Source organism: Lithobates pipiens, unplaced genomic scaffold (assembly GCF_037356315.1).
Source record: "Lithobates pipiens isolate NorthernLeopardFrog02 unplaced genomic scaffold, aLitPip1_a1.2 Scaffold_3, whole genome shotgun sequence".
Classification (NCBI taxonomy): Eukaryota; Metazoa; Chordata; class Amphibia; order Anura; family Ranidae; genus Lithobates; species Lithobates pipiens.
The window spans coordinates 79431152-79458488 of NW_027507790.1; the positions used below are offsets into that span (position 1 = coordinate 79431152).

The 27337-nt window shown below is 44.1% G+C and overlaps 1 protein-coding gene across 3 annotated transcripts in view; it reads left to right on the forward strand.

Annotated features, from left to right (window-relative positions):
* KNTC1 (kinetochore associated 1) overlaps positions 1–27337 on the forward strand; it is a 389498-nt gene that overhangs the window by 236760 nt on the left and 125401 nt on the right. For all 3 annotated transcript variants that reach the window (XM_077461857.1, XM_077461860.1, XM_077461858.1), the window contains exons 41-46: positions 6732–6860; positions 6953–7069; positions 17985–18094; positions 18181–18385; positions 21238–21327; positions 23103–23274. In XM_077461857.1, the coding sequence (XP_077317983.1) occupies positions 6732–6860; positions 6953–7069; positions 17985–18094; positions 18181–18385; positions 21238–21327; positions 23103–23274 (823 nt within the window). The remainder of the gene's footprint in view (positions 1–6731; positions 6861–6952; positions 7070–17984; positions 18095–18180; positions 18386–21237; positions 21328–23102; positions 23275–27337) is intronic.

Consider the following 27337-nt stretch of genomic DNA (forward strand, 5'->3'; position numbering starts at 1 on the left):
AGATTGATTCCTTGCTTCAAAATCCGGAGGTTGCGGATGAGATCTCCCAGGAACTGAGACTTTTTTTTCCCTTGCAACGCTGGGGAGGGCAGTGCCCCCATAATGTTATGGGAGGCGCATTAAAAGTTATCTCAAGGGTCTCTTGATCAAGATTGGGTCACGGATAAAGAAGGTCAGGGCCCAACAAATAGATACCTTTGCCAAGATTAGATCTCTGGAGTCCATCCACAAGCAATCCCTAACAGACAAGACTCTGGCTGATCTTGCAACCCTCAGGTCCCAGCTGCGCACTTTGGCTTTGGACAGAGTGAGCAGCTCTCGATCAGCACACTTTCTACGAGCATAGTGATAAATGCGGGGAGCTGTTGGGCTCGCAAGGCCCACGCCAACGGGCTTGCACATTTGTTCCCAGAGCTATTAGACAAACACGGTACTAAAGTCCACGATACGGAAAAGTTAGCTGACATTTTTAGGCAATACTACATCTCTTCAAAAGAACATCTACGAGGTAAATGAATGAATCAATTCACCCATAGACAAAACAGCGCATATTACTCTATAAAAGAAAAGTTGTTCTGGTGCAATCTCTTATTCTACGAAAAACATATGTGTATACTCCAATTGTATATAAATAAATCATACAAAATTGTTATTGTCCATAATAACTATCCATATGTCCAGTTTATGCTATATACTCAAGGTAGTCCCAGTGAGAAAAGAACTGAAACAAAGTTATCTATTACAGTCCATAGGAAGCAAAACTGAAACAAAGTTTTCTGTCACAGTTCATAAGGAGTATACAATGCCATCCTTCCTTAACGTGACTAGACTTCCAACCATGAAATACAGTGTTCCCAAATCGCTGGGGGGTAATTCCAAGCCTGAAGCAACCCCCTTTAGTTTTATTCTTACCAGATCTGCCTGGTTACACGAGCTTTCAGATATCACTCTTCATCGGCTGGATCTCATCTGCTTCATGAGCACCAGGTGATTCAAGATCTCGGAAAAAAGCAATTGCGGAAAACACACATAGCGTAATTCTGTCTCGTAAAAACACTATTTATTTAAATAAAAAATATTGCACTCACAAAAAACAATCCTTTAAAAACATTGGTTCATTCTACATGCTTAGTTCTTTACGATAGTCAGGTACAGGGAGATATGTTAACATCGGCCGCTACAGGTTGTTGCTATATAATAGCTCACGGTTCTAGCTGTGCGTCTTTCCTCCCTCCTGTCAGTCTCTCTATGCTGCTATCGTGCAGGGTGGAAGTACACGATAGCAGCATAGAGAGACTGACAGGAGGGAGGAAAGACGCACAGCTAGAACCGTGAGCTATTATATAGCAACAACCTGTAGCGGCCGATGTTAACATATCTCCCTGTACCTGACTATCGTAAAGAACTATGCATGTAGAATGAACCAATGTTTTTAAAGGATTGTTTTTTGTGAGTGCAATATTTTTTATTTAAATAAATAGTGTTTTTACGAGACAGAATTACGCTATGTGTGTTTTCCGCAATTGCTTTTTTCCGAGATCTTGAATCACCTGGTGCTCATGAAGCGGATGAGATCCAGCCGATAAAGAGTGATATCTGAAAGCTCGTGTAACCAGGCAGATCTGGTAAGAATAAAAGTAAAGGGGGTTGCTTCAGGCTTGGAATTACCCCCAGCGATTTGGGAACACTGTATTTCATGGTTGGAAGTCTAGTCACGTTAAGGAAGGATGGCATTGTATACTCCTTATGAACTGTGACAGAAAACTTTGTTTCAGTTTTGCTTCCTATGCTTCCTATGGACTGTAATAGATAACTTTGTTTCAGTTCTTTTCTCACTGGGACTACCTTGAGTATATAGCATAAACTGGACATATGGATAGTTATTATGGACAATAACCATTTTGTATGATTTATTTATATATAATTGGAGTATACACATATGTTTTTCGTAGAATAAGAGATTGCACCAGAACAACTTTTCTTTTATAATATGTATTATATGTATTATGTATAATATGTATTATGAGTAATATGGGCTGTTTTGTCTATGGGTGAATTGATTCATTCATTTACCTCGTAGATGTTCTTTTGACGTTTTGTAGTGGTTTTATTTTTATATTTAAAGCCTTTTAATACAGCTGCTAAAATTCCACAGCTCCCAGTTAGGAAGCACACGATTTAGTGCAAGCGCTTTTTTTTTGCTTGGCTAACGGGCGGAGGTTACCTAAAGCAAAGGTGTTGATTGAATACTACATCTCTCTCTACAACCTCCCACACACTTTCGAGGAGGAATCCTCCAAGAAGAAAGTGATCCAAGACTACATGGCTCGTTTGAGGCTTCCCCGTATTGCAGATGAAGATCTGGCAGATCTCGATAAACCTCTCTCAGCAGATGAAGTGATGGCGGCAATAGCACAACTGAAATCACGGAAAGTGTCAAGCCCGGACGTCTACTCTCCCCTTTATTATAGGACCTTTGGGGACCTTTTGATCCTGTACTTCCTCTTGGCATACAACGCCACAGGAGAAGGGACTATCCCACCGTAAGACACCCTTTGAGCTCACATTGCAGCGATTCCAAAGGAGAGCAAGGATCTATTAATGTGCCAAAACTACAGACCGATATCTCTTTTAAATGTGGACCTTAAGATATTTGCCAAAATACTGTCCATGCGCCTGATCGGGCACATTCCCCAACTGATCCACTTAGACCAGGTTGGGTTTGTCCCATCGAGAGAGGATAAGGACAACACGACCAAAGAGCTCAACCTTATCTATGCGACACAGAGGCACAAAATCCCCCTGCTACTCATTTCCACAGATGCTGAAAAGGCGTTTGATAGGGTGAACTGGACCTTTTTGACAGAAACACTGTGCTCTATAGGCCTGGGGCAGAGGATAATGCACTGGTTTCAGGACATCTACTTGTGCCCCTCCACCCAAGTAAAGGTTAATGGACACCTTTCACTTCCATTCGAGATAACTAACAGTACTCGTCAAGGATGTCCGTCTCCCTTGATTTTCATCCTGACCCTAGAGCCATTTCTACGGACCATTAGAAAAAACCCCGGCATCTCGGGTCTCCATCTGGATAACGCTCTCTCTCTCCAAAGATTGCAGCTTTTGGGGACGATCTTATTTTCTTTCTATCCAACCCTCTGATCTCTATTCCAAACCTGCTCTCAGAATTGAAGACCTATGAAATGCAACACAAGCGCTGCTACAAGTGGACATTCCTTTCAAATGGGCCTTGGAACACATTAAATATCTGGAGATTCATCTCCCCAGAAAGCCAGACGCATTTTCACTGAACTTCCCACCTCTACTAACGACAATCAAAAAAGACTTGCAGTCCTGGCAGAACGGCATGTTCTCTTGGTTCGGATCGTGCAACATTGTGAAAATGAATGTGATGTCTCGCCTATTGTATCACTACCCATCAGGGTTCCCAGCTCATTCTTCAGGGTAGTGAACCGTGTTTTGGTCAATTTCCTATGGACACTGAAACCGCCCCGGCTGGCAAGCTCAGGGGTGGCATGGCCATTCTGGATGCTAAACTTTACCACATGGCATGTCATCTGACACGGGTCCTAGACTGTTGCCGCCATGGTGAACTTAAACAGTGGGTCAAGGTGTAATGTGTCCTGTCGGGACTGCCATGCAAGTCCTTACCAAAGTGCCAAGCGGATCTACCCCGGCTGATAATGGACCACCCCACGATAGGGGAGACTAAGAGGATCAGCCGGAAGGCATTTAGGGACTTTGCGGTAGCTCCTCTACGGACGCCGCTCTTGTCCATAGTGGGGAAACCAGCTTTTATCCCTGGACTCCAAGACCCCAGATTTCAGGACTTGAAAATAGCGGAGCGTTCTCAGACTTGACATTTTGTCACAGATGGACGTTGGATGACGAGACAACAATTTATGACTGACCAAGGCCTGTCAGGGTTGTCCTTCTGGCAACAGATCCAGCTAGCACACTTTCTTGGATCCCTTCCTCCCCCGGCTTTGTTTCAGAGGTCTCTTGCCACCTTTGAACAGCTTTGCCTGGAACAATCTACACTCCCCCATGCGGTCTCTCTAACCTACCAACTGTTGACAACACTGCCAGCAGACCACAAGCCTCCATATATCGCCGGGTGGGAGAGAGAGTTGGTGTTTGACCTGAGTAAGAAGCAGGTATACAGACTCTATTTCCTTACAAGGCTTCAATCTGTGGTAAACACCAAGAGGCAGGTTTCAAGGTACTAACCCGATGGTATCGCACCCTGGTAAAGATCCATAAAATGTTTCCCCAGTGCTCAGATTTATGCTGGAGATTTGGAGAGGAGACTGGCGCCCTCCTCCACATTTTTTAAACCTGCCGGCTCTTGCAACCCTATTCGACAGAAGTTCATCGTATTGTCCAAAAATTTACAGACCGAGACATTCCAAAAGATCCGGCATGTTTCCTCTTGCATCACCACAACATCCCCAGTAAAGTATACAGGAAGTCTATTCTGTCCCTCATGATCACAGCTGCCAAGGGTTGCATCCCACTGTTCTGGAAGCAGATGCAGCTCCCATCGATTACCACTTGGTTGAAAAAGTTTGCCGATATAAGTGCAGTGGAAGACCTGGTAGCTACTGAGAAAGGCCTTTATGAGAAATATGCTAAAAAATGGCTCTACTGGCATGAATTCGTACACTCTGAGGAGTATGCAGGGCTAGCTCTAAGGGTGGATTCACACCTATGCATTTTTAGTGCTTTTTGCATTTTGCAGATTGTCACTACAGAACGTGTTCCATAGGAAACCATGTTAAATGGACTCTAGGGCAAATCTGCAAAATGCAAAAAGCACTAAAAATGCATAGGTGTGAATCCAGCCTTAGTCCCCCATGAAAGGAGGACATATGTGGAGAATTCTTCTGCCTGGATGAGGGTTTAGACCGCTGGACTTCTATTCCCCCCCCCCCCCCTTTTTTTCTCTTCCTGCCCCCTCCTTCCCTTTTTCTCCTCTTTGGGTCCCCTCGGCCCAACTCTGACTCTTTGCACTTTTTAACGCGGTTTATACCGTGGAAAAGTGACACGCGGGGTACGGAGACTCCACAATCTGAACGTTAATCGTTTGCATCTATGTGAACAGTCAAGACTACAAGTGCATTAATTATGTATTGTTTTGTAAGTCTGTTGAACCCAATATCCACAGACGTCCTCTGTATTATACCATGTGTCTCTCTCCTTCTGCAACAATAAAGTATTGGGGGGGGGGGGGGGGGAAGCGCCACGCTAGCAGCCGAATAACGTCACTTTACCGCTAACGCTGCCCGTGGCTCAGTGTGAAAGGGCTTTAACTGTATAGACTTGGTGGATAAAAGGCTTGCATTTTTCAGGCATTATTTTCACCTGCAACCTGCTATTGTGACCACATTCATCTGCCAGATCTTAGATGATTGGTCCAAGGTTAAATCTTGTGATCTAACCTAATGGATCCTTCTGTCCTCCAGCTGGAGCTTATGCATGTAGCCCCATTCTATTCTGTTTATGAGCTAAATGATATTATACCCCCAATATCCAAAATGGCCCTCCTTTGTGATGCTTCTTGCTCAGCTTTCCCCTGCAGGGCACCCCAGCTATCTCTTGTGTGTGTTTTATTTATTTTTTGTTTGTTTTTGTTTTTTTGTTCTGTTACTGATGATTGTATTATTGTCAAAAGTGTATAACAATACAGTAACCAAAACCGATAACAGATATACACTCGTCCTTTTATTGTTACATTTTAATAGTAGCTCAAAATGACAATGAAAACGTGTACATACAGCAAATAAGATAGTTAGAACTATTCACATAAATCATTCTAATTTAGAACCATTGTGGGTGCTCCTTCTCGACAAATCCCTGGAAAGCTTTAAGGAGGTCAATGGGCCAAAATCCTGTTATCTTTAACTTGATTTGGTTATTATTTTAGTTGGGCTTTTGATACGGAATGTTTTCAAAAAAGTGTGTTCAATACCCCTTGTCATTTAGAAAATTATAGTCAGATTGTGTTGCTAGGATTTATATTGTGATATAAAGTACTTTGTGTTTATATTTTTATTGAACTTTTTTTTTTTTTTTTCCATGGTGCCATAGGTTAAAAAGAACAAAAACAAATATGCGTTCCAAAAGCATTTAACGGTGTAGCCAAGTGTGTTTTGTGAAAAGAGTAGACATCCCACAAACTGACTTTCAGGCTAGACTGTAGTGATCATCCAGGAAATAATGTTCTAGAAAATCGGTTCTACCCCACCTGTTGGTTTGGGAGTGTTTTGTAGAGTTTTCAGTGTAAATTTGACCATTAGTAGGCAATCATCTTGGATCGAGCCGAATTTTGATCCGTTTATGGCCCCCTGGTTGGACACAAGTCAATCAACTTGTGTTCTGCCAGCGGGTGTGGCTTACCACTGGCAGAACAAAATGGCTCTACAGAAGAGATTCCTCCATCAACACTGACTGTGTTAATGGGGTGTTTCAAGCGCTTTCCCTTCCTTCCACCCATGGAAGAAGGAAAGAAAGTTGCATACTCTATGGCCTGCCTAAGGGGCCCACACTTGGTCAATTGTATCCAGGTTCCTTGGGCATCAAAATTGTTTGCTAGGTCAATAGGTCAACAGACAGATTTTGCTTGACTGCTGAAAAAGTTATTAATGAGCACAAGCCTTCTCCTTTTTATGCTATTTGTGATTGATTGACTTATTTATTTTTGTCTACAGGTTTTCAATTGCCGTTTAGTGGACTGCAACCTTGCGCTGGGTTATTGCACACTTCTACCCAAGACAGACGTCTTCACAAAGTTGTGGGATGTCATAAACAACACATGGCAAAACTACAACAAGGTTCTGGTATGTTCCAGATAATTTATAACACTTGAAATATATATTCTATTCTATATATAATCTATTGAAAGTACTCCACTAACAAATGTCATGTGCAGGCAGTAGCAATCGTTGGGGCCCAGCTTGCATTTATATGTCAAGAAAATGAAGAAAGAAAGAAATTTCAAGACCTTGTAACTGATGCTGTATGGGGTACCACGCTCAGTAGCTTTGGAGTAAGTTTTCCGTGTAATGATTATATAATGATTTTAGGTTATGAACTATAGTTATTCTACAGATAACCTTTTAAAGACAAAACACATTGCTTGCTTTCAAAATCAAATAAACACCTTTTTACTCTTTGTTCCTTTCATTCAAATTTTAAATTGGAGATTTCTTGCAGGAATTCTTGCTATTCAAATGGACATTAATCACCAACAGCAGATGAGCTAACTGATTAAATTATACAGGCAAACAATGGCTTTATAATTGTCAAGTTTGGTGTCATACATTTGCCTGTATTGTCGCTCAGATGCACAGTTGTTTAGATATAATCCATCTGGATGTTACTGTAAAAATGTACCTTTCTTTATAATACAACACTGGACACAGAGGAGTTAATAGTCATTACTGTATGGGTTATGCTGCTACCTTCAGGTGAATGGACGCTGGCCAGGAATCCCCACCTGTCTAAAGGCGATGGATGCTCTCCTGAGCCTCTCTGGAGATCTTTTTTTTTGGGGGGGGGGGGGGGGGGAATATTTCTTTATTTCTGAGCCTATTCCTAACACCCATATCTGGGCAAAGGTAGGCCCTACCTGGATCAGTCACTACTACAAACAGGCTAAGAGCAACTTTACCCAGACCCCTCATAAAGGAGCGGAGATGGCCTGTAATGTCTGCCATTTGGTGCTGAACCCTGTGGGCAGCTATCTCCGATGTACACCATACCCAGCGATCTTACTGACAGGGTGCTCTACAGGTCAAGGAAGGTGAGCCTCCTGAAGGGGAGTCAAGTGCCCATGGTGATGTGTGAAGTTTGGTCCTAATAGGCTTTGCAGCGCAAACTGGTGATCATCACCTCATGTGTGTGTTGCGTTTTAGAGCCTAAGATGGCAAGTGTTTTCCTCTTATGGGGTAATGTATAAGCTGGGGGAGTGTCAGTCTGCTATTTTGTGTCCCTTTCATTTCTATAGGGATACTTTGCCCACACTACTTGCCAGCATTCGCCTGATATCTCAGCCATCCTGCCTTCCACAACCACTAACCGAGCTGACTTCAGGGAGACACGTGAATATTTGGGAGGTATTGTCAATTTTATCATCCCTTATCAAGCCCTGAGTTATCACAGGCAGGGAGGTTGGGAGAAGCATCAGCTCTCCTATGGTTCAGATTGGCTCTGAATCCCTGTTTGCATATGGTATCTCCACTGTTTCCAGGGCACAATCCTCATCTTTGTGTCAAGGGAGGAATTCTCTGTAGCCATTTGTAGACTGCGAGATTAACTCTTGGGAGTTCTCACTAGCTTGGGATCCAAACAAGGGTGCACTCCTTCCCCTTTCCCTTTTACATGAGGATGAGGCATCATAGGAAGTTCCATTGGAGGAGGATGAAGTAGTGGAAGCTATTGAGGATCAGGGGTCCTCTGTAGATGAGTCCTCTCAGGAGGTAACGCAAGGTCCAGGGTTGTCTCGGAAAGAGAAGGCTACAGGAGGCTTCCTGGCGAATGCATTGCATCAACCATAAGTTTTCATTATCTGAATCTTCTTCCCCTAAAGTACCTAGCTTTGGATCCTGGCAGCCATCAAAACTTTTCCCAAGTTCTCTCCAGTGCAGGAAGTAAATGCTGATTGGGCTCCAAAGAATGTGTTTCTGCCACCTAAATGTTTTTGTCATCAGTAAAAGGAAATAAACAGACTGAGCTCAACCTCAATGTAAGAAATTCTGTATATCTGCAATGTATTATAAGGGAACCTAGTGAAGTAGTCTGGCACATGTAACAATATATAAAAAAAAAACTTTAACATCAATAATCTACAAAAACCCGCTACCCAAAAATAAAATCATAATTGGGCAATTATTAAAAATAAAAACATGGCAACTGCTTGGGAAGTTATGGCCATCTTGAAATAGCCACGTTGTACTTGTAACAAATGGTAGTTAGAGTCCATAACCAGATTAAATAAAAAATACCAACATAACTAAACAAAAACAAGAACACAATAAAAAAAATCCACAGAAAAAAAAGATTAGTCCCGTGCAATAAAATTTTTTTTTTTTTAGGGACCTGAAGTGTTTAACCACTTGCTTACTGGGCACTTAAACCCCCCTCAGTCCCAGACCAATTTTCAGCTTTCAGCGCTGATGCACTTTGAATGACAATTGCGCGGGCATACAACACTGTACCCAAATGAAATTTTTATCATTTTTTTCCCACAAATAGAGCTTTCTTTTGGTGGTATTTAGTTACAGCTCGGAGTTTTATTTTTTGCTAAACAAACAAAAAAAGATGCAAAAAAAAAAAATCATGTTTTAATAGTTTGTTATAAAATTTTGCAAACGGGTCATTTTTCTCCTTCATTGAAGTGCGCTGATTAGGCGGCACTGATGGCTGCATTGGTGGGCACTGATGGGCTGCATTGGTGGGCACTGATGGGCTGCATTGGTGGGCACTGATGGGCTGCATTGGTGGGCACTGATGGGCTGCACTGGTGGGCACTGATAGGCATAGTTAAGGCGGCACTAATAGGCACAGATAAGGTGGCACCGATGGGCACAGATAAGGCGGCACTGATGGGCAAAGATGGGCACAGATAAGATGGCATGGATGGGTGGCACGGATAAGTGGCACGGATGGGCACTGATAGGTACCACTGATAGATGGGACTGATGGGCACTGATAGGTGGCACTGATAGGTGGCTCTGATAGGTGGCACTGATGGGCGGCACTGCTGGGCACTGATGGGCGGCACTGCTGGGCACTGATGGGCGGCACTGGGTCGCAGCACCTTTGAGGCAGATTGTGGGCACTGTGGGTGGCACTGTTGGTGGCACTGCTGGATGGCACTGTGGGTGGCATTGTGGGTGGCACTGTAGGTGGCACTGTGGGCACTGATGGGGGGCACTTACTTTTATTCAGGATGGCACGGGGTGGGCAGGTGGGCACTGGCAGGGGGCAGGTGGTCAGCTGTATTGCTGGCCGTGATCGGGACTGATGTCCCGATCACGGCCGCCGGTGATCGGCTTTTTTTTTCTCTCCTCGCGCTGTCAGCGCGAGGAGGAATAATAGCCGATTACCGGCTCCGTTCTATCACATGATCAGCTGTCATTGGCTGACAGCTGATCACGTGATAAGGGGTCGGGATCGACCCCTTGCACGGATCGGTGATCAGGCGAGTCTCACGGACTCGCCGATCACAGAGCGCGCCGCGCCTGCCCCTCAGGGGGCGCGCAGGCCGCTCGTATCCGGGACGACGTCAATAGACGTAGTCCCGGAAATGTAGGTCCGCGCTGATGCCGTCATTTTGGCAATAGCGCGGATCTGTAGTGGTTAACCACTTTCAGACCGGACCATTTTGCTGGTAAATGACCAGAGGTCTTTTTACACTTTGGCACTGCACTGCTTTAACTGGTAATTGCGCGGTCATGCAATGTTGTACCCAAACGAAATTTGTGTCCTTTTCTTCCCACAAATAGAGCTTTCTTTTAAAGGCATTTGACTGACTCTGCGATTTTTATTTTTTGCGATATAAACGTAAAAAGACCGCAAATTTTGAAAAAAAATGATATTTTCTACTTTTTGTTATTAGAAAAATCCAATAAACTCAATTTTAGTCATACATTTAGGCCAAAATGTATTCAGCCACATGTCTTTGGTAAAAAAAAAGTCAATAACTGTATATTTATTGGTTTGCGCAAAAGTTGTCACATCTACAAACTAAGGTACGTTTTCTGGAATTTACGCAGCTTTTAGTTTACGACTGCCTATCTCATTTCTTGAGGTGCTAAAATGGCAGGGCAGTACAAAACCCCCCCAAATGACCCCATTTTGGAAAGTAGACCCCCTAAGGAAATTGATAAGTGGCATGTTGAGCCCATTGAATATTTTATTTTTTTGCCTCAAGCGATTGAATAATGACAAAAAAAAAATTTTTTTTTTTTACACAAAGTTGTCACTAAATGATATATTGCTCACACATGCTATGGGCATATGTGAAATGACACCCCAAAATAAATTCTGCTGCTTCTCCTGAGTACGGGGATACCCCATGTGTGGGATTTTTTGGGAGCCTAGCCGCGTACGGGGCCCCAAAAGCCAAGAACCGCCTTCAGGTTTTCTAAGGGCGTAAATATTTGACTTCACTCCTCACTACCTATTACAGTTTTGAAGGCCATAAAATGCCAAGATGGCACAAAACCCCCACAAATGACCCCATTTTAGAAAGTAGACACCCCAAGCTATTTGCTGAGAGGCATGTTGAGTCCATGGAATATTTTATATTTTGCCACAAGTTGCGGGAAAATTACAAATTTTTTTTTTTTTTCACAAAGTTGTCACTAAATGATATATTGCTCACGCATGCCATGGGCATATGTGAAATGACACCCCAAAATAAATTCTGCTGCTTCTCCTGAGTACGGGGATACCACATATGTGGGACTTTTTGGGAGCCTAGCCGCGTACGGGGCCCCGAAAACCAAGCACCGCCTTCAGGCTTTCTAAGGGCGTTACAGTTTTGAAGGCCATAAAATGCCAAGATGGCACAACCCCCCCCCAATGACCCCATTTTGGAAAGTAGACACCCCTAAATTTAGGGGTACACTAGTGAGACTAGGTAATAAATGGCGGGTGCCCTGAAACTATAAAAAAATAACTAACCAACCAGCGTCACCTGTAACAGTTATATGGTGATCACTGGTGAAAGGGTTAACTAGGGGGCAATCAGGGGGCTTTATGCGGTAGTATATGGGGGTCCCTGGCGCTATAAAAAGCTGCGGCGAACCTAAATACCTACCTGCCTAACTAGCATCACCTGTGACACTAATACAGCGATCAGAAAAACGATCGCTTATTAGGCTGGGTTCACACTGGAGCGATGCGGGAACGCCACGAATCCGCGGCGGGTTCCCGCATCGCATGCCTCTCGGCGGCAGTTCACACTGCCCTATGCGAACTGCTGGGAGTGTCAGTGAAATGTTAATGACACCCCCAGATCAGTTCGCATATCGCAGTGCGATCTGCAAACTCGGATCGCATGGTGTGAACACCCATGCGATCCGATTCTGCTGCGGACCAAAAAAAGGGTCCCGTGCGAGTTTGCGGCAGGTGCGGCGAATGGCTGAACTCGAATCGCAGAGATCGGATGTGATTTGCACTGCAGTGCGGTGCGAATCACATCAGTTCTCATAAACCGCTGCAATGTGAACCCAGCCTTAGTGACACTGGCGACGGGGGGTGATCACGGGGTTAAACCTTTATTGGGGGGGGGGTAGGGGGGTACATTAGAACTAAAGGGGGCTAACCCTAACTGCCCTAACAGTTATTACAGTCACAAATGACACCAATGCAAAAAAATAAAAAATGCATTGGTGTCACTGTGACTGGGGGGGCAGGGGTAATTGGGGGGGTGATCGGGGGGTAAAGGGGGGGTGTGAGTGTGCCTGGCATGTTCTACTGTGAAGTGTCGTGTTTGTGCAACTCACCGATCCTCTCTCCTCGGTGTCGGAACGAAAAATACAGACACGGAGGAGAGATTACATCACTTCCTCTCCTGTGTTTACATTACAGGAGAGGAAGTGATGTCACGAAGGATTTCCATTCGTCGGGAGCGATCGCGAGGGGGTGGCCATGAATGAATGGCCGCCCCCTCATCCCGGATCGCTCCCGAACGAATACCGACCGCCGCAGGCACCGGGGGGGGGCGATCGGGCCCCCCACCCGCGGGAAGGCAGGGACGTACAGGTACGCCCATATGCCTGCCCGTGCCATTCTGTCGACGTACATCGTCGTGCGGCGGTCGGCAAGTGGTTAAGGAAGGGAGACCTGAAGGAGGCTACGCGCTTTGAAACATGTTATCATAGTAACCCAAGCGTCGGACATAAATTGTCTCTACCTTATGACCACATTGGTGTGCACCCGGGCTGAGTCTCCCTGTGAGCAGATTTTTCATGTGCAGCTTTCCGACAGCTGCATGGTAGCACACACTGAGATTTTAGACTGTCAGCCAGTCTAACCTGGATCCAGCCCTGGAGAGTCATTACAGCGTTACACAGACGCGCTTCTTATCTGTACTAAATGTGAGCGTTTAGTGTTACTTTGATACTTTTTTATCTATAAACAGTATTGTATCAGGATGCACTCTGTCTTTCTATTGATCTTAATTTAGAAGAATTTAGAAAATGGGGGAGGAGGTATCCCAGAAGCTGACATGGGAACAAGGCTGGAAGCATGACCTGTCTTGCCAGTCACTACGCCTGCTTCAAAGGCAATTGTCACCCATCCTGGATGGATGACAATTGCCTCTGAAGCAGGCAGCGTGACTAGTCAATCTTCCAGCTCTGGAGCCTGACTGGTTGCCAGCTTATGGGATACCTCTCCACTATCGCCGCCATTCTTCTAAGGGACTAAGATCTCTCTGGATATAGACTCCTAAACTACCGTTTGTTACATGTACAGCTTGGATGGGTGGCATTTGCCTCTGAAGCTGAACTATCCTGGATGGGTGACCATTGCCTCTGAAGCAGCCGGCTTGACCGGCAAACCAGCCAGACTTTCAGCCTTGCTCCCATGTTGTCAGCTTCTGGGATACCTCCTCCCTTATTTTCTCCATTCTTCGAAGGGACTAAGATCTCTGCGGATATAGACTCATAAACTACCATTTGTTACAGCTTGGTTCTGAAATGGTGGATATTCTTCCTTGCAATGAAGTCTAAGTTTTGATGAACAATCAACATCCTGAATCTTTGGGTAGATAAGGCTGGTGCTTATATTGCTCTGTCTGCATTCTCCATGTAAGGGTGAAATCATTTAATGCACTGTGGTAGCATACACCAACCATTAAGGAAGGACATGAAGTAGTGCTGCTCAGGAAGAAGCAAACTTATTTTTGTCCTTGGCATAACTTCATGTTTCGAGCCATCTTCACTTTCTGGCGTAGAAGATTGTTAAGCAGATTTTTTTATAGTCATTAACAACTGAATCCAAAGGAATGGGCCCTTCTGGAGGGGTTTGCAGTGATCTGTCTGTGGTGGGGGGCACCAGACATGGTTACTTGAGCTTTGAGAATGATGGATAAGTTTATGTTCCACACTAGGGCTTCTCTGGCCATTACAATTAATGCACTGGTGACTCTCTGGGTTTAGTTTTCTCTGATCTTTGCCTTTACTTCACGTCTCAACTCCTTCACCTGTTACTCAGGATAAAGGTGGAGGGTGTCACGATGATCCGGATTGCACTTACCTGGCCAAAAAGTACGAAGTATGTGAGCATCGTAGACCTCTTGGCAACCAAGCTGTGGGCTCTTCCAGATTGGCCATACCGATGGTCTCAGGGTCAGATATTCCATCCTGTTTTATGGTCGCTGGCTTTGACAGCATGGCTGTTGGAGCCCAGGTCCTGAGAGACAGAGGAGTTTCAGACTCTATAAATTTTCACCTTTGCAGAGCTAGAAAGTCAATCCCCCGAAAGGTGTACCATTATATTTGGATGTTTTTTGTCACTTGGTGTGGAATCTGTTCCATCTTCAAACGTATGTCATAGAAAGGACTCTAGCTCTTCTTGTCTGGTCTGGAGATGTCTTTGGCTTTGAATACTATCAAGGAACAAATCTTGGCCTTGGTCATGCATTTTCAGAGACCTGTTGTGCCTCATTGCTTAGTCAAAGCTTTTGTTCAGAGTGCCACTCAGATTGTTCCTCCTATGCAACGCCCTCTATCTCTGTGAGATCTTACTTGGTCTTGTCCGTTTTGCAGTTTTCTTCCTTTGAACCCCTCCAAGAGATTCCTTTGCCACTTCTTACACACAAGTTTGTGTTTTTGGTGGCCGTTACCTCGGGCTGCAGTGTCTTGAAGTCGGCTGCTTTCTTTCCTACAAGGGAACCTTTCCTTGTTCTTGACTAGAATACAGTGGTGTTCAAGCCTCAATCCTCTTTCTTTCCTAAAGATGCCTTCTTTTTCACCTGATTCCGGACATGCATTTCCATCCTTCTCAAACATCTAAGCGTCTAAAAGAGAAGGCAATTGTTGTCCAGGCTGTTTGCAGTTTATATGAAGTCTACGGTTCTGTTTCCACAGTCTGATTCCCTGTTTGTTCTGACCGAAGGACCTCATGAGGGTCAGGCTTTTTCTAAATCCACGATTTTCAGGTGGATTGTCCGCTCACATCTCAGGCTTATGAGATCAAGGGTGATGTTCCTTCTTCCCAGGTTAAGGCCCATACCACTAGAAGTATCAGTGCTTCCTGGACCATTCATCACAAAGCTTTTTTTGTTCAATATTGTAATGCTGCTACATGCTCTTCTCTTCATAGGTTTACAACGTTCTACCAGGTTGACGTATTTGCCGTTTGTCGCTGCCACTTTTGAGCGAAGGGTCTTGTAACTGCCTTTCATTTCTGTTTTGGGATTTGGGCTTGCTGACCTTGTTGCTGTGTTGCTCACCCCTCAGATTAATTGTTTTAGGACATCACATGCAGTAATGACTAATGCCTCCTGTGTCCTGTAATGACTAATACCTCCTGTGTAAATATACAATAAAACAATTGGCATTTCTGGTTTACCTGTTATCTCCTTTTCCTGGAGTATATCACAGGGCACAGGGATCCCTCCCTCCCTAGTGGCTTGTGTCCCTCGTTGTTACAAAAGGCTTTACTGAGCTGGGGGGGGGGGGGGAGGGTTTTTGGCCAGTGTCCATTCACCTGAAGGTGGTAGCAGAACTTGTGTACTAATAACTACTGTATTGGCATTTCTTTGTCCTGTGATGTACTCCAAGAAATGCATTTTACAGGTAAAAAGAAAAATCCTTTATGGGTCACCATGAAAAAATGCATTGCCAGGAGGAACCTGGCATATGCATATTATCAGATGACACATCCCCCCTGACACCTGATGCTTAAGACATGGGATAAAATCAACCTAGCGCCCCCCCCCCATGACACCTTTAGCACCGCTGGGGGGGGTTCCTTTGGTTCCCCCTGGGGAAAGCGTGGACTTATTTGGTACATGGGTCGATGATAGGAATGCTAGCTGTGGGAAGCTATTGAGGAACGGCAAACTGATACCTTACAACTCCTTAGCAGACAACAGGAAAACCACAAATGATTTTTTGGAAATATAGACAGTTACACCACTTCTTCGAGACGAGTGGTAGCACAATAAGAGATATCACGTCACTCACACCTTTCGAGGGCCTGTTCATAGCAGACGAACCAATCCCACCAATGGTATCAGAGCTATACCAAGGTTCTCGGCCTCCATACCCATCTGTATACGAGCATGGGAAAGAGACCTGGAGCAGGAACTTACGAGTTCTCAACTGTCACACCTATACCAGATGACACACTCCAGCTTGGCTGACTCCAAAATGCAAGAAACAAATTACAAATTGCTGTCAGCTGGTACAGGCTCCCCGCAGACTTAGCACAGATGTACCCCAATAGCTCTGAAATATGCTGGCGGGGATGCGGAGGCCAAGGAACCCTCCTACACATATGGTGGGAATTCCCAATAATTGCCCCATATTGGGAAGACATTAAGAATCAGATTAGGGAAGTCCTAGGGATAGATATTCCCCTTTCTCCGGTCCACTTTCTCTTGCACGTTCCTTCCATGCCTATAAGTCGTTACAAAAAGAACGCTCTAGATGCCGCTAGATGGCTACTTCCTATCTACTGGAAGAAAACGCAGATACCAAATAGGAATGGATGCGCAAGATAAATCAGATCAGGGAAGCAGAAGAATGGATTGCAACCTGTAAAGGCACTAGCGATAAACACACGGCCCGACTGGTTCTCTGGACAGACTATTTCTCTGTCCACAAACATATCCCCTCTGGCTTGGATAAATCCCTACTACGACTAGCAGACCCAACTCTGGGTCACAATAGGGCACTAGAGAGTAACTGATACCAACCCCCCAAGGGATGGGGCCTGGGCCACGGGCGTTGTGCCACTGTGTTAGGGTTTTTGCTTCCTTTACCACATTACAACCGGGCGGCTGGCGGTCCGCGGCAGACAAGGCGAGTCCTCTGGGCACAAAAGGTGAGATTCCAAACTCCCCTCACACTATTCCTAAGTCCATTCCAGAGACTGCACTTGATGTCTCTCTCCCCTCGCCTCTTTCTACTCTTATTTCCTTTCCCCCTTTAACTTTTATACCTCTTCCTAAAGGTAATTTATTACAAATTATTATTGTTAACAAAATTGACGGTGGCTCTCTGCAAACTGTTAAGATGGCTGCTCATTGTAAAGCCACCTGCACGCACACCAGGGCCCTGAACAATGGCACTGGTGATGTTAAGTTCAACAATGAGAGCAAGGGAGACAAGAGGGGGCGTAGGCCTGGGCATTGCGCAGAGAGAGGTAAATGGAGGCCCTAAAAGGCACCCCTCGTTCTGAGCGGCGCTCAGGGGGAGCCAGCCTTGGAGCTGCTTACAGAGGCTCCCACCCCAAGTAGATAAGCCAACATGGACCCACCCATTCTAACTCCAAGAGTAACCTTTTTTATGCTAGAATTGCTATGGTTAACATAGCCTACCCTTACACTGTCTTGTTGTACAGACAAAAGTTGTTATTGATATGAACAAATACTGATTGTTAAGTTATATGTTTCTGTTAAATGCACTTTTATTATATGGTGCAAATAATAAAAGTCCTCAAGCAGACCTAAACCCTATGATTTCCCTCCTTGCTCCCCACTTACTCAGTCTCCAGCAATAATTGGGATCTGGTGGGATGGGTTCCCATTCATTTGGCCACTGTGACAGCAAAACCATTAAGGGACGATGGGGCTGTGCGGGGAAGGTTTAGCTTTGTGGCTCTGAAGAATTAGCACTTTGCTTCTTTATTTGTGCCATTTAGTTTGTGTACTGTTGATATACAGTACTTTATAATAAATGCTGTTTTCATTACTCTAATTCAGATTATTTATATTACAGATTTCTTTCCAGTCTGCCTTCCGACAAGGCCCACAACAGAAGAAAGAGCTTATTTCAACATTAGTTCAAAATTCAAGTGTGGATACAGAACTCATACTTAAATACTGCAAGTAAATATCTACTTATTGTTTTTAAGAGCTGCTTTGCCCACAGTTATGTGAATGTACAGTAATTTCTTAAAACTTTTTTTTCAAAGTACATTTATGTTGGATAGCGATGCTGCGCTCCAACTTTACATAGAAACGCTGCTTCTGTCTGGTTCAAGCTGGAAACACAGCCGTGAAGATTGTGCAGGGGATTCTGAACAGCATGCTCAGCTGGTAACTAAAGCAAAAGCGATCATTCCTCTGCTAAATACCACAGAAGACCTAGTTGTTAGTCTTACGGGTATACTACATAAGGTAAACTGTACCATTTATTTCTAAATCACCTGTTATATGCCAAACTATAAATTGTATATTTTCCAAATAACACCTTTCTTATAGTCTTGCTGGTATACTACGCAGGGTAAACAATGCCATTTATTCCTAATTCGCCTGTTGTGCAGTATACCCAGCAACTTTCAAAAATCTTAGTGTTGCAAAAGTATATGCTGTTCGAGCTTTTTACTTGCATGCACTGCAGTCTTTCATGGGCTTCAGTACAGCCCCTTTTGTTATTTAAAAAAAAAAAAAAAAATTAATAAAAAAAGGGGGTGCTCTTCTAAAAGTAATATGGTGGTGGCCATTGCTTAACTTTTTTTTTTTTTTTTTTATGTTTGCTGTCATTGCACTGACTTTCAAGAAGTACACTCACCAGACACTTTATTAGGTACACCTGTTCAATTGCTTAGTAATAAAAATTGCTAATCAGCCAATCACATGTCAGAAACTCAATACATTTAGGCATCTAGACATGGTAAAGACCACTCCCTAAAATTCAAACTGAGCATCAGAATGGGGAAGAAAAGGTATTTAAGTGACTTTGAACGTGGCATAGTTGTTGCCAGCGGGCTGGTCTGAGTATTTCAAAAACTGCCAATCTACTGGGTATTTTTACGCACAAATATCTCTAGGGTTTACAGAGAATGGTCCAAAAAAGAGAAAATATCCAGTGAGCGGTAGTTGTATGGACGAAAATGGCTTCTTGATCTCAGAAGCTTAGAGGAGAATGGGCAAACTGGTTCCAGATGATACAACAAGTTAAGGCGCAAACCTCACATAATAGTATGCTCAAAGAAGAGGCTGTCTGTATAAAATTATATAAAACGATAGTACATATGAGATATTTCAGTTATCAAGTCCCAGGAAAATGCCTTTCGTTCCTTAAGTAGGAATTCAACACGCAGGGCTGCCACCGCAGGGAGCTGAAACCAGGCTCCTAGATTATTACAGAGATACAAAAAAAGGAGGCTCCTCTGGGTGTAGATTTTTTTTTAAAAGCAGTTTATTCACAAGTCATTCTAAAACAGAGAGATTTTGCACTCACATTTTCCATAAAATAAGCAAGCATGTAGAATAAGAGGGGTCATCCGATTTAGTCCGTCACTTCTATTCCGGTCCGCAAGTGTCCTGTTGTCCTCTCCTGGCGTTACCACTGGTTATTTGTTCGAGAAGCCGGCTCGGTGGACGCAGGGGATGTTATTCCAAAGCGAGGCTTGGTTTGCTGTGACACGCGGGTCGCGGAATTATGACGTCACGGCGGGCGATGCGTTTCCTGAGCGTTCGGGTCGAGGTGGGAGGACGACCGCGCTCTTTCATCGGGCCAATCTCCATAGACTGAGCAAATGCTAGCTAGCACATACCCAGGTGGGGCTGATTAGCAACTAAACTTTAGTTGCTAATCAGCCCCACCTGGGTATGTGCTAGCTAGCATTTGCTCAGTCTATGGAGATTGGCCTGATGAAAGAGCGCGGTCGTCTGACCGCTCAGGAAACGCGTCGCCCGCTGTGACGTCATAATTCCGTGACCCGTGTGTCACAGCAAACCAAGCCTCGCTTTGGAATAACATCCCCTGCGTCCACCGAGCCGGCTTCTCTTGAACAACTAACCAGTGGTAACGCCAGGAGAGGACAACGGGACACTTGCGACCGGAATAGAAGTGACGGACTAAATCGGATGACCCCTCTTATTCTACATGCTTGCTTATTTTATGGAAAATGTGAGTGCAAAATCTCTGTTTTAGAATGACTTGTGAATAAACTGCTTTTTAAAAAAATCTACACCCAGAGGCGCCCCCTTTTTCTTTTTGTGGTTCCAGATGATAGAAAGGCAACAGTAACTCAAATAACCACTCGTTACAACCTAGGTATGCAGAGTACCATCTCTGAATGCATACCACATTGCACCTTGAAGCAGATGTACTACAGGAGCAGAAGACCACACTAGGTGCCACTCCTGTCGGCTTAGAACAGGAAACTAGTGAGTTGCATCATGGATGTGCAGCTAACAAATCTGCAGCAACTGCGTGATGCTATCATGTCAATATCTACCAAAATCTCTGAGGAATGTTTCCATCACCGTATTGAATCTATGCCACAAAGAATTAAGGGGGTCCTTCCCAGGACTAGTAAGGTGTACTAATAAAGTTGGCCGATGATTGTATACAGGTTAGGAGTTTTGACTTTTAATTGCTTCATCCTTGTTTTGTTTTGAGCCAGATCAATACCCAGAAAATACTGGAGCCCAGATACGGCTAGGTAATGTTTTCAGAAGTAGGTTAGAAATAGCAGCTTATGCGTTACTCTTTAGTGCAGGTTTCCTTTAACTCGACAATGCACATCAAGGCAAAGGAGGATTGTGTTTTTTTTTTTTTTTTCTTTTGGGGGGGGGGGGGGGGGGGTTGTTTTAGAAAAACCTGCCATGAGAGAAATGTAGAGGCTGTCATTGACCAATCCTTTAGAAAGCCAATTGCCTTGCCATCATGCTGATGCGGCTGTTATATTTAGAAGGTGTCTAGGAATGACTGTAGTATTTTTTGTGACAGGTTGGCGTTCGGTTGTTGCTATTTTCTGCATACAAAGAAATATTTCAAGGAGTCTCTAGTAGTTGAGCCCTCAAAGCCAATCTTTTCATACAGTATAGTATATACTGGTATATATTAAAATGTCACTGTATATCTCCTTGTGTCCCCAATTTGGGAAGTGTTTTATTCAACAAATATATTATGCCTGCGTTAAATACAGGTACGATAAATTAATGTGGCCATACTGTTGCTCTGGCATCATAAATCCCTTAATGGTTTCCTTGTGTCCACTTCATAATATCTCTTTCAGATGGATCCCTATGACTATGAAACTATTGAGGGGACCTTGCAAGTTATAATGGCTGCAGATGACAAGAATACCAATATCCAACTTAGTCAGGTAGAGCAACCTCATTGGTCCCAGTCCCAGATTTCAAAATGTTTAGTGTTTATTTTTATGTAGTGATATTACTGTGCTAATATTGATCTGATTTGTAGGTGGAATTTAGATGTTCTAATAGGGCTATATTATTCTGTTGTGATATACTTATTCAATTTGAATAAATTATGCTATAATAGCATATTCATGACATATTAGATTTTTACTTTAGAATATTAACCACTTCAATACAGGGCACTTAAACACCTTCCTGCCCAGACCAATTTTGAGCTTTCAGCGCTGTCGCACTTTGAATGACAATTGCGCGGTCATGCTACACTGTACCCAAATGAAATTTTTATCATTTTTTTCCCACAAATAGAGCTTTCTTTTGGTGGTATTTGATCACCTCTACGGTTTTTATTTTTTGCGCTACAAATAAAAAAGTACCGAAAATTTTGAAAAAAAAAATCTTTTTTTTTTGTTTCAGTTTCAAAACTTTGTAAATAAGTATGTTTTCTCCTTCACTGATGGGCACTGATGGGGCTACACTGATGAGCACTGATAAGGTGGCACTGATGGGCACCAATGTGGCACCAATGAAGTGGCACTGATAGGCGGCACTGATGAGCGACACGGACGGACACTGATAGGTGGCACAAATTGGCACTGATAGCTGGCACGGATGGGCGGCACGGATGGGCATGGATAGGCGGCACAGGTGGGCATGGATAGGCGGCACAGGTGGGCATGGATAGGCGGCACAGGTGGGCATGGATAGGCGGCACAGGTGGGCATAGATAGGCGGCACAGGTGGGCATAGATAGGCGGCACAGGTGGGCATAGATAGGCGGCACAGGTGGGCATAGATAGGCGGCACAGGTGGGCATAGATAGGCGGCACAGGTGGGCATAGATAGGCGGCACAGGTGGGCACTCAGGCGGCACAGGTGGGCACTCAGGCGGCACAGGTGGGCACTCAGGCGGCACAGGTGGGCACTCATAGGCGGCACAGGTGGGCACTCATAGGCGGCATCGGTGTTATAGTAATGGATGCCAATCAGTGCCAAACAATAATGCATGCCAATCAGTGATGCCCATTGTGGCCACTGATTGGCATCCATTATGGGCACTGATTGGCACCCATTGTGCTGACTGGCACCCTGGTGGTCTAGGGAGGATTATGGATTGTTATTACCTTTTCCCTGGTGGTCTAGTGGTGTCCCTGGTGGTCCAGTGTGGGCATCCTCGGGGGGGCTGTGCTGATAATCGATCAGCACAGACCCCCCCTGTCAGAGGAGCAGCCGATCAGCTCTCCTCTACTCGCGTCTGACAGACGCGAGTGAGGGAAAGCCGATCACCGGCTCTTCCCATTTACACTGTGATCAGCCGTGATTGGACACGGCTGATCACATGGTAAAGAGTCTCCGTCGGAGACTCTTTACCGAGATCGTAGTTGCCGGGTGTCAGACTGACACCCCGCAACAACGATCGCCGCGATGCGCGCCCCCGGGGGCGCGCAGCGGCTTATTATCCTAATCACGTCATATGACGTCCGGTTAGGATAATGAAACCACTTTGCCGCCGTCAATTTGTAATAGGGCGGGCGGCAAGTGGTTAAAAAAACACAGGTGGTTTTTGTTTTGTTTGTCTACATCTGTCATTGCTTTTGTATCTGAGGACTTCCCCCTATCTTATCCAGGATCTATCAAAAACCTACAGAGCTTCATGGCTTTTTCAATGTATTTTCTATTTGTTGAATAGGTTTTTTTAATATTTTTGCATTTTTTCTTGCAGGCTTTAAATTTGATCAATCTTCTTAAATCTTACAAGAGGATTTCTCCTCCTGCTGATATAGAGCACCAGTACATACTGGAGCATGGTATTGCAATGTCCAGTGCTGCACACACTAGACTACCCTTCCATTTGCTTTTCTTCACAACCGCCTCAAGCTTCTGGGCCATCATATGTAAGTTGCAAGTATTCATGTGGATAAATAAGCATTTTTTTATTAAAATGTATGTTTAATCCTAGCATCTGGAGTAATGGTATTAAAGCCGCATCCTCCATCCTCAACTTTTGCCTCTCAATATTCCTTTCTAAAGCAAATTTTTATTATAAGCTCAAAAAGTGCAACATTATAGCAACCTACACCGCAGATATGGGCTATAAAGTTAAGCTTGCTTTATACTTTAAAGTTGAATTGCTTTCTCATCATTCTATTGAGACATTCCTCCTGGAAAAAAAAAATGTTTTGTACTTGTCTGTAAATTTATTTTTCTTGGAGTCCATTGAGGGAAACAGGAAGTCTTAAACTTCCAGGTTATACTGTCACTGTAGGAAGATTGGACACTGGCAAACAAACTGTAGGCCAGCCCAGGGAATAACCCCTCCTACTACCAGCATGCCAACATTTTCTAGCAGATCTGTAATGAGAGCATAATCATGATGTGTCCCTCAATAGAATCCAAGGCAAGCTTTTTACAGTGAGTACAAAAATCCTATTTTCTTTCTTGTCCATTATGGCTCACAGGAAGTGTTAAACCTTCATGACATCCAAAAGCAGTCTGAGGGGTGAAATACAAAGCAAACGTAACCAATAGAAAACTGGGGATGTCTGCAGTTAAGTCATCTGAAGGACCTTATGCAAAATCTGGCACATGTGAACCAAAGACCAAAATCGCTTAGGGACGAGAGTACAGAGATAAATGTCTCTAATGGGTTCAAGTGCTGGCTTCTGAAATGCAGAGCGAACGCGATTCAGATGTCATGGGGAAACAGACAGGGAAAGTTGCATGGAAGACTCCCTTGAAAAAAGATCTTCATCAAAAAGTGAGAGGCCAATGGTGTCTTTATTAAAATGGAAAGTTCAGGCACTTGATGCTGAGACTCAAATGTTAATCCAGACCCAACTGAAAGAAGGAGATCATCCCACGGAGAACCCCTAGACTTTCACACCTAGTGACATATGCCTCTCAAGTCCAATGATAGACCTTATAGTAAGTGGAATTCTTAGCCTTTATTTTAGTAATTAAAGACAGAGATTCCCCTGTTCTTTAGAACCTGGGCTTCAAAAGCCATGATGTTAAAGACACTGACAGAGAAGCAGGTTAGTAAATTGTTTAAGACTGGCAGGACCCATGGTGCTTCTGCTAGAAGTCTTACCATGTTGGCATACCACATCCACCTGGAACAATGAGACTCACTATTTAAATTTCAATTCTATGAAGCAGATGATGAAGATGTTTAGCTTGGCCCCAACCAACTGTAACGTGTATGAAAAGCTGGAGTTCAGCTTTAAGAGTTTGAACCTGAGGGTCTGTTGCTTCTCCTGAGGAAGAAAGACTCTGCCCTGAGATGTTTCCAAAACTAAAGCCAGATATCCCAAGAAATTTCCGAGTCGTGGCCAATGATGATTTCTGAAGGTTTATCACCCACCAAACCTCTACAATGTCTGGACAGTTAAGAGCTACGTTGTATGACCGAGGCCTCGCCAACTCTTCCCTCAGCAGGAGGTCATCTAAGTATCCCACAGTGGGGATAAGGCCCCTTTCACACAGGAGGATAGAATTGTGCTTTTAGCTGCAGATTTTATAGTTTTCTACCGCAGCTAAAAGCACACAATGCTTTCCTATGGCCCCATTCACACACTGCATTTAGCTGCGTTTAGTTACATGCGGTTTGGTGCGGATAGAAAAAATAGAATTCACTGCGTCCAGGAGCGATTTAGTGCAGCTATCTGCACACAACCGCAGGTAATCGCAGTGTACTATTTCCCCTGCGAATAGCAGTGTGAGGAAAAAAAATATAGATGGAAATCGATGGTTTGAAAGGCAGAGGACCGAAATGCATCATGGGTAGATTCAAGGGACCCAACAAAAAAAAAGGGTTGCTATGGGAATTACTACCGCAGCTAAACGCAACCGCATGTAATCGGATTGTACAAATGCAGCTGATCACAGTGCCTAGAGTCTTGAATTTCACAGAACAAATTATATGCTTTTAACTACGGCAGAACAGCCGTCTGTGTGAAAGGGGCCTTATACAGCAAAATGGGGGTCCCATTACAAAGCACATAAAGCTTTTCCCTGGTGAAGGGAGACAATGGCATCAAGAGTTTTTGGGCCCAAATGTAAACATTCAGTGCCTTTAGGTCTAAGATGGGGCAAATACCTCCTTTGGGTTTGTGAACAAATTAGAGTAAAACGCCTGTAACCATTCTGAAGGGACTGGAGCAATAACACATTGATCCATTAGATTGAGTTCTGTAAGTCTATGGAGAGATGCAGGAAGATTGGAGGTAAGAAAATAAGGAAGGGCAGGGAAAAAAATTGAGTTTTGTAGCCCTGTGATGCCACCACATGCACCCAGGCATCTAGAATGCAAGATGTAGAAGCATCCTTAGATGTCCCTGCCCCCCAACTCTGGAAAATAGGGGTGCACCTTCATGCAGATGATGGACTCTTCTATTCAAAGCACGCTGCATAGCTTTCCTGCACTGGGTAAGTTAGGAGCTTTTGTCATCAGTAGCATTCTTGATATTAGCAACAGTCGGTCCATGCTTCTAAATCCATGCATCTCAAATGCTCTTTGCAAGAGAGCTTGGCACTCCAGCACTTTAGACAAAGTGTCCAATGCATATGCACTATAGGGAGGCATGTGCAAAAAAATAAGGCTTCCAGTAAACTGTGATCAAAGAAAAACAGTATGTGTTGGTTCAGTGCCTACGATTATAAGTAAATCGTGCACTCTATTAAAAAAAAAAAAAAGGCAGTTGTAATGTGTACCACTCCAAACACAACTTAAAGTGGATGTAAACCCTTGCATATACCTAGTGAAGGGAACAGCCTCAGATGATAAACTGAGATTAAACAAATCTCCCTATATAAGTTTTACATGTATATGTGCTGTCTTCAGCTTTCTACATTCTTTAGTGCACATTGTGTTAGAAATCTTTCTTCCTGTTTCAGCAGAAGTTATGCTGATAACAGAACGGAGCAGCAGAAAGACACAGTGCTTAGAGCTTTGGAGAGGGATGAGTAAACACTACAGGTGTGTCCAGGTCAGATTTCATGAATGGAGTTTACAACCACTTTAAATATTGGTGAATAGTCAGCCGTGCTATTCATAAATACCATTACATGCAGTACACATATATATATATCACAAAAAGTGCCAAACATCTCATAAATAATCTGAACTAACAGTATTGCTTAACCAAAAAAATTCAAATAACAAACGTCCCATTTATTTAAGCCCACTGTGCTCTTGCAGGTGCTCTGTATAGTTATTCTTAAACGTTGGTGCTTGATCCGACTAAGTGCATGTAGTACCCCAGATGGATTTACACTCTCCAGATTTGTATGACCAACGGTCGCTAGTATAGTCAAACGCGTTTGCAGGGCGTGTCTCCTGTGCTATGTTTGCCTGCTTTTGCTGATATGTTCATACCACTGCAGGTCATCTTCTGGGTCTTTTTATGGCTCGGCTCATCTAATTCTTGGCCAAAACCTGCCCCAGATATTCAGGCAAGGTCCAAAAACCCACTGGCTGGGCTCTCCCTGTCCCAGGTCCTCTGCTCTTCTTCTCTCCAGCACAACATACACTTTCTGGGCATGGCTGCTGTTAGCCAGCAGGATGGGCTTGCTTTCCTGATATCTGGGCGTGGTTTCTTGTTTTGAAGGAGGAAGTTGGGATTTAGACGCATTTAAAAACCTGGGGCAGGTGTTTTTAAAAAAAAGCCAATGTCCACTGTACAAGATACCTCGGGGCCAAGAATTAAATGAGCCCACCCATACAAAAACCCAGTGGCTGACCTGCAGTGGTATGAACAGATTAGTAACAGCGAGCAACACATAGCATAGGAGACACTACATTTAAAAGGGACATGCCCCACAAGCTCTTTTGACCATATTAGCGATAGTTGGTCATATGCATGTGGTGAATGGAAATCCATGTGGGCACTACATGCACTTAGTCGGATCAAGCACCAAAGTATAACTATACAGAGCACAAGCACAGTGGTGCTTTAA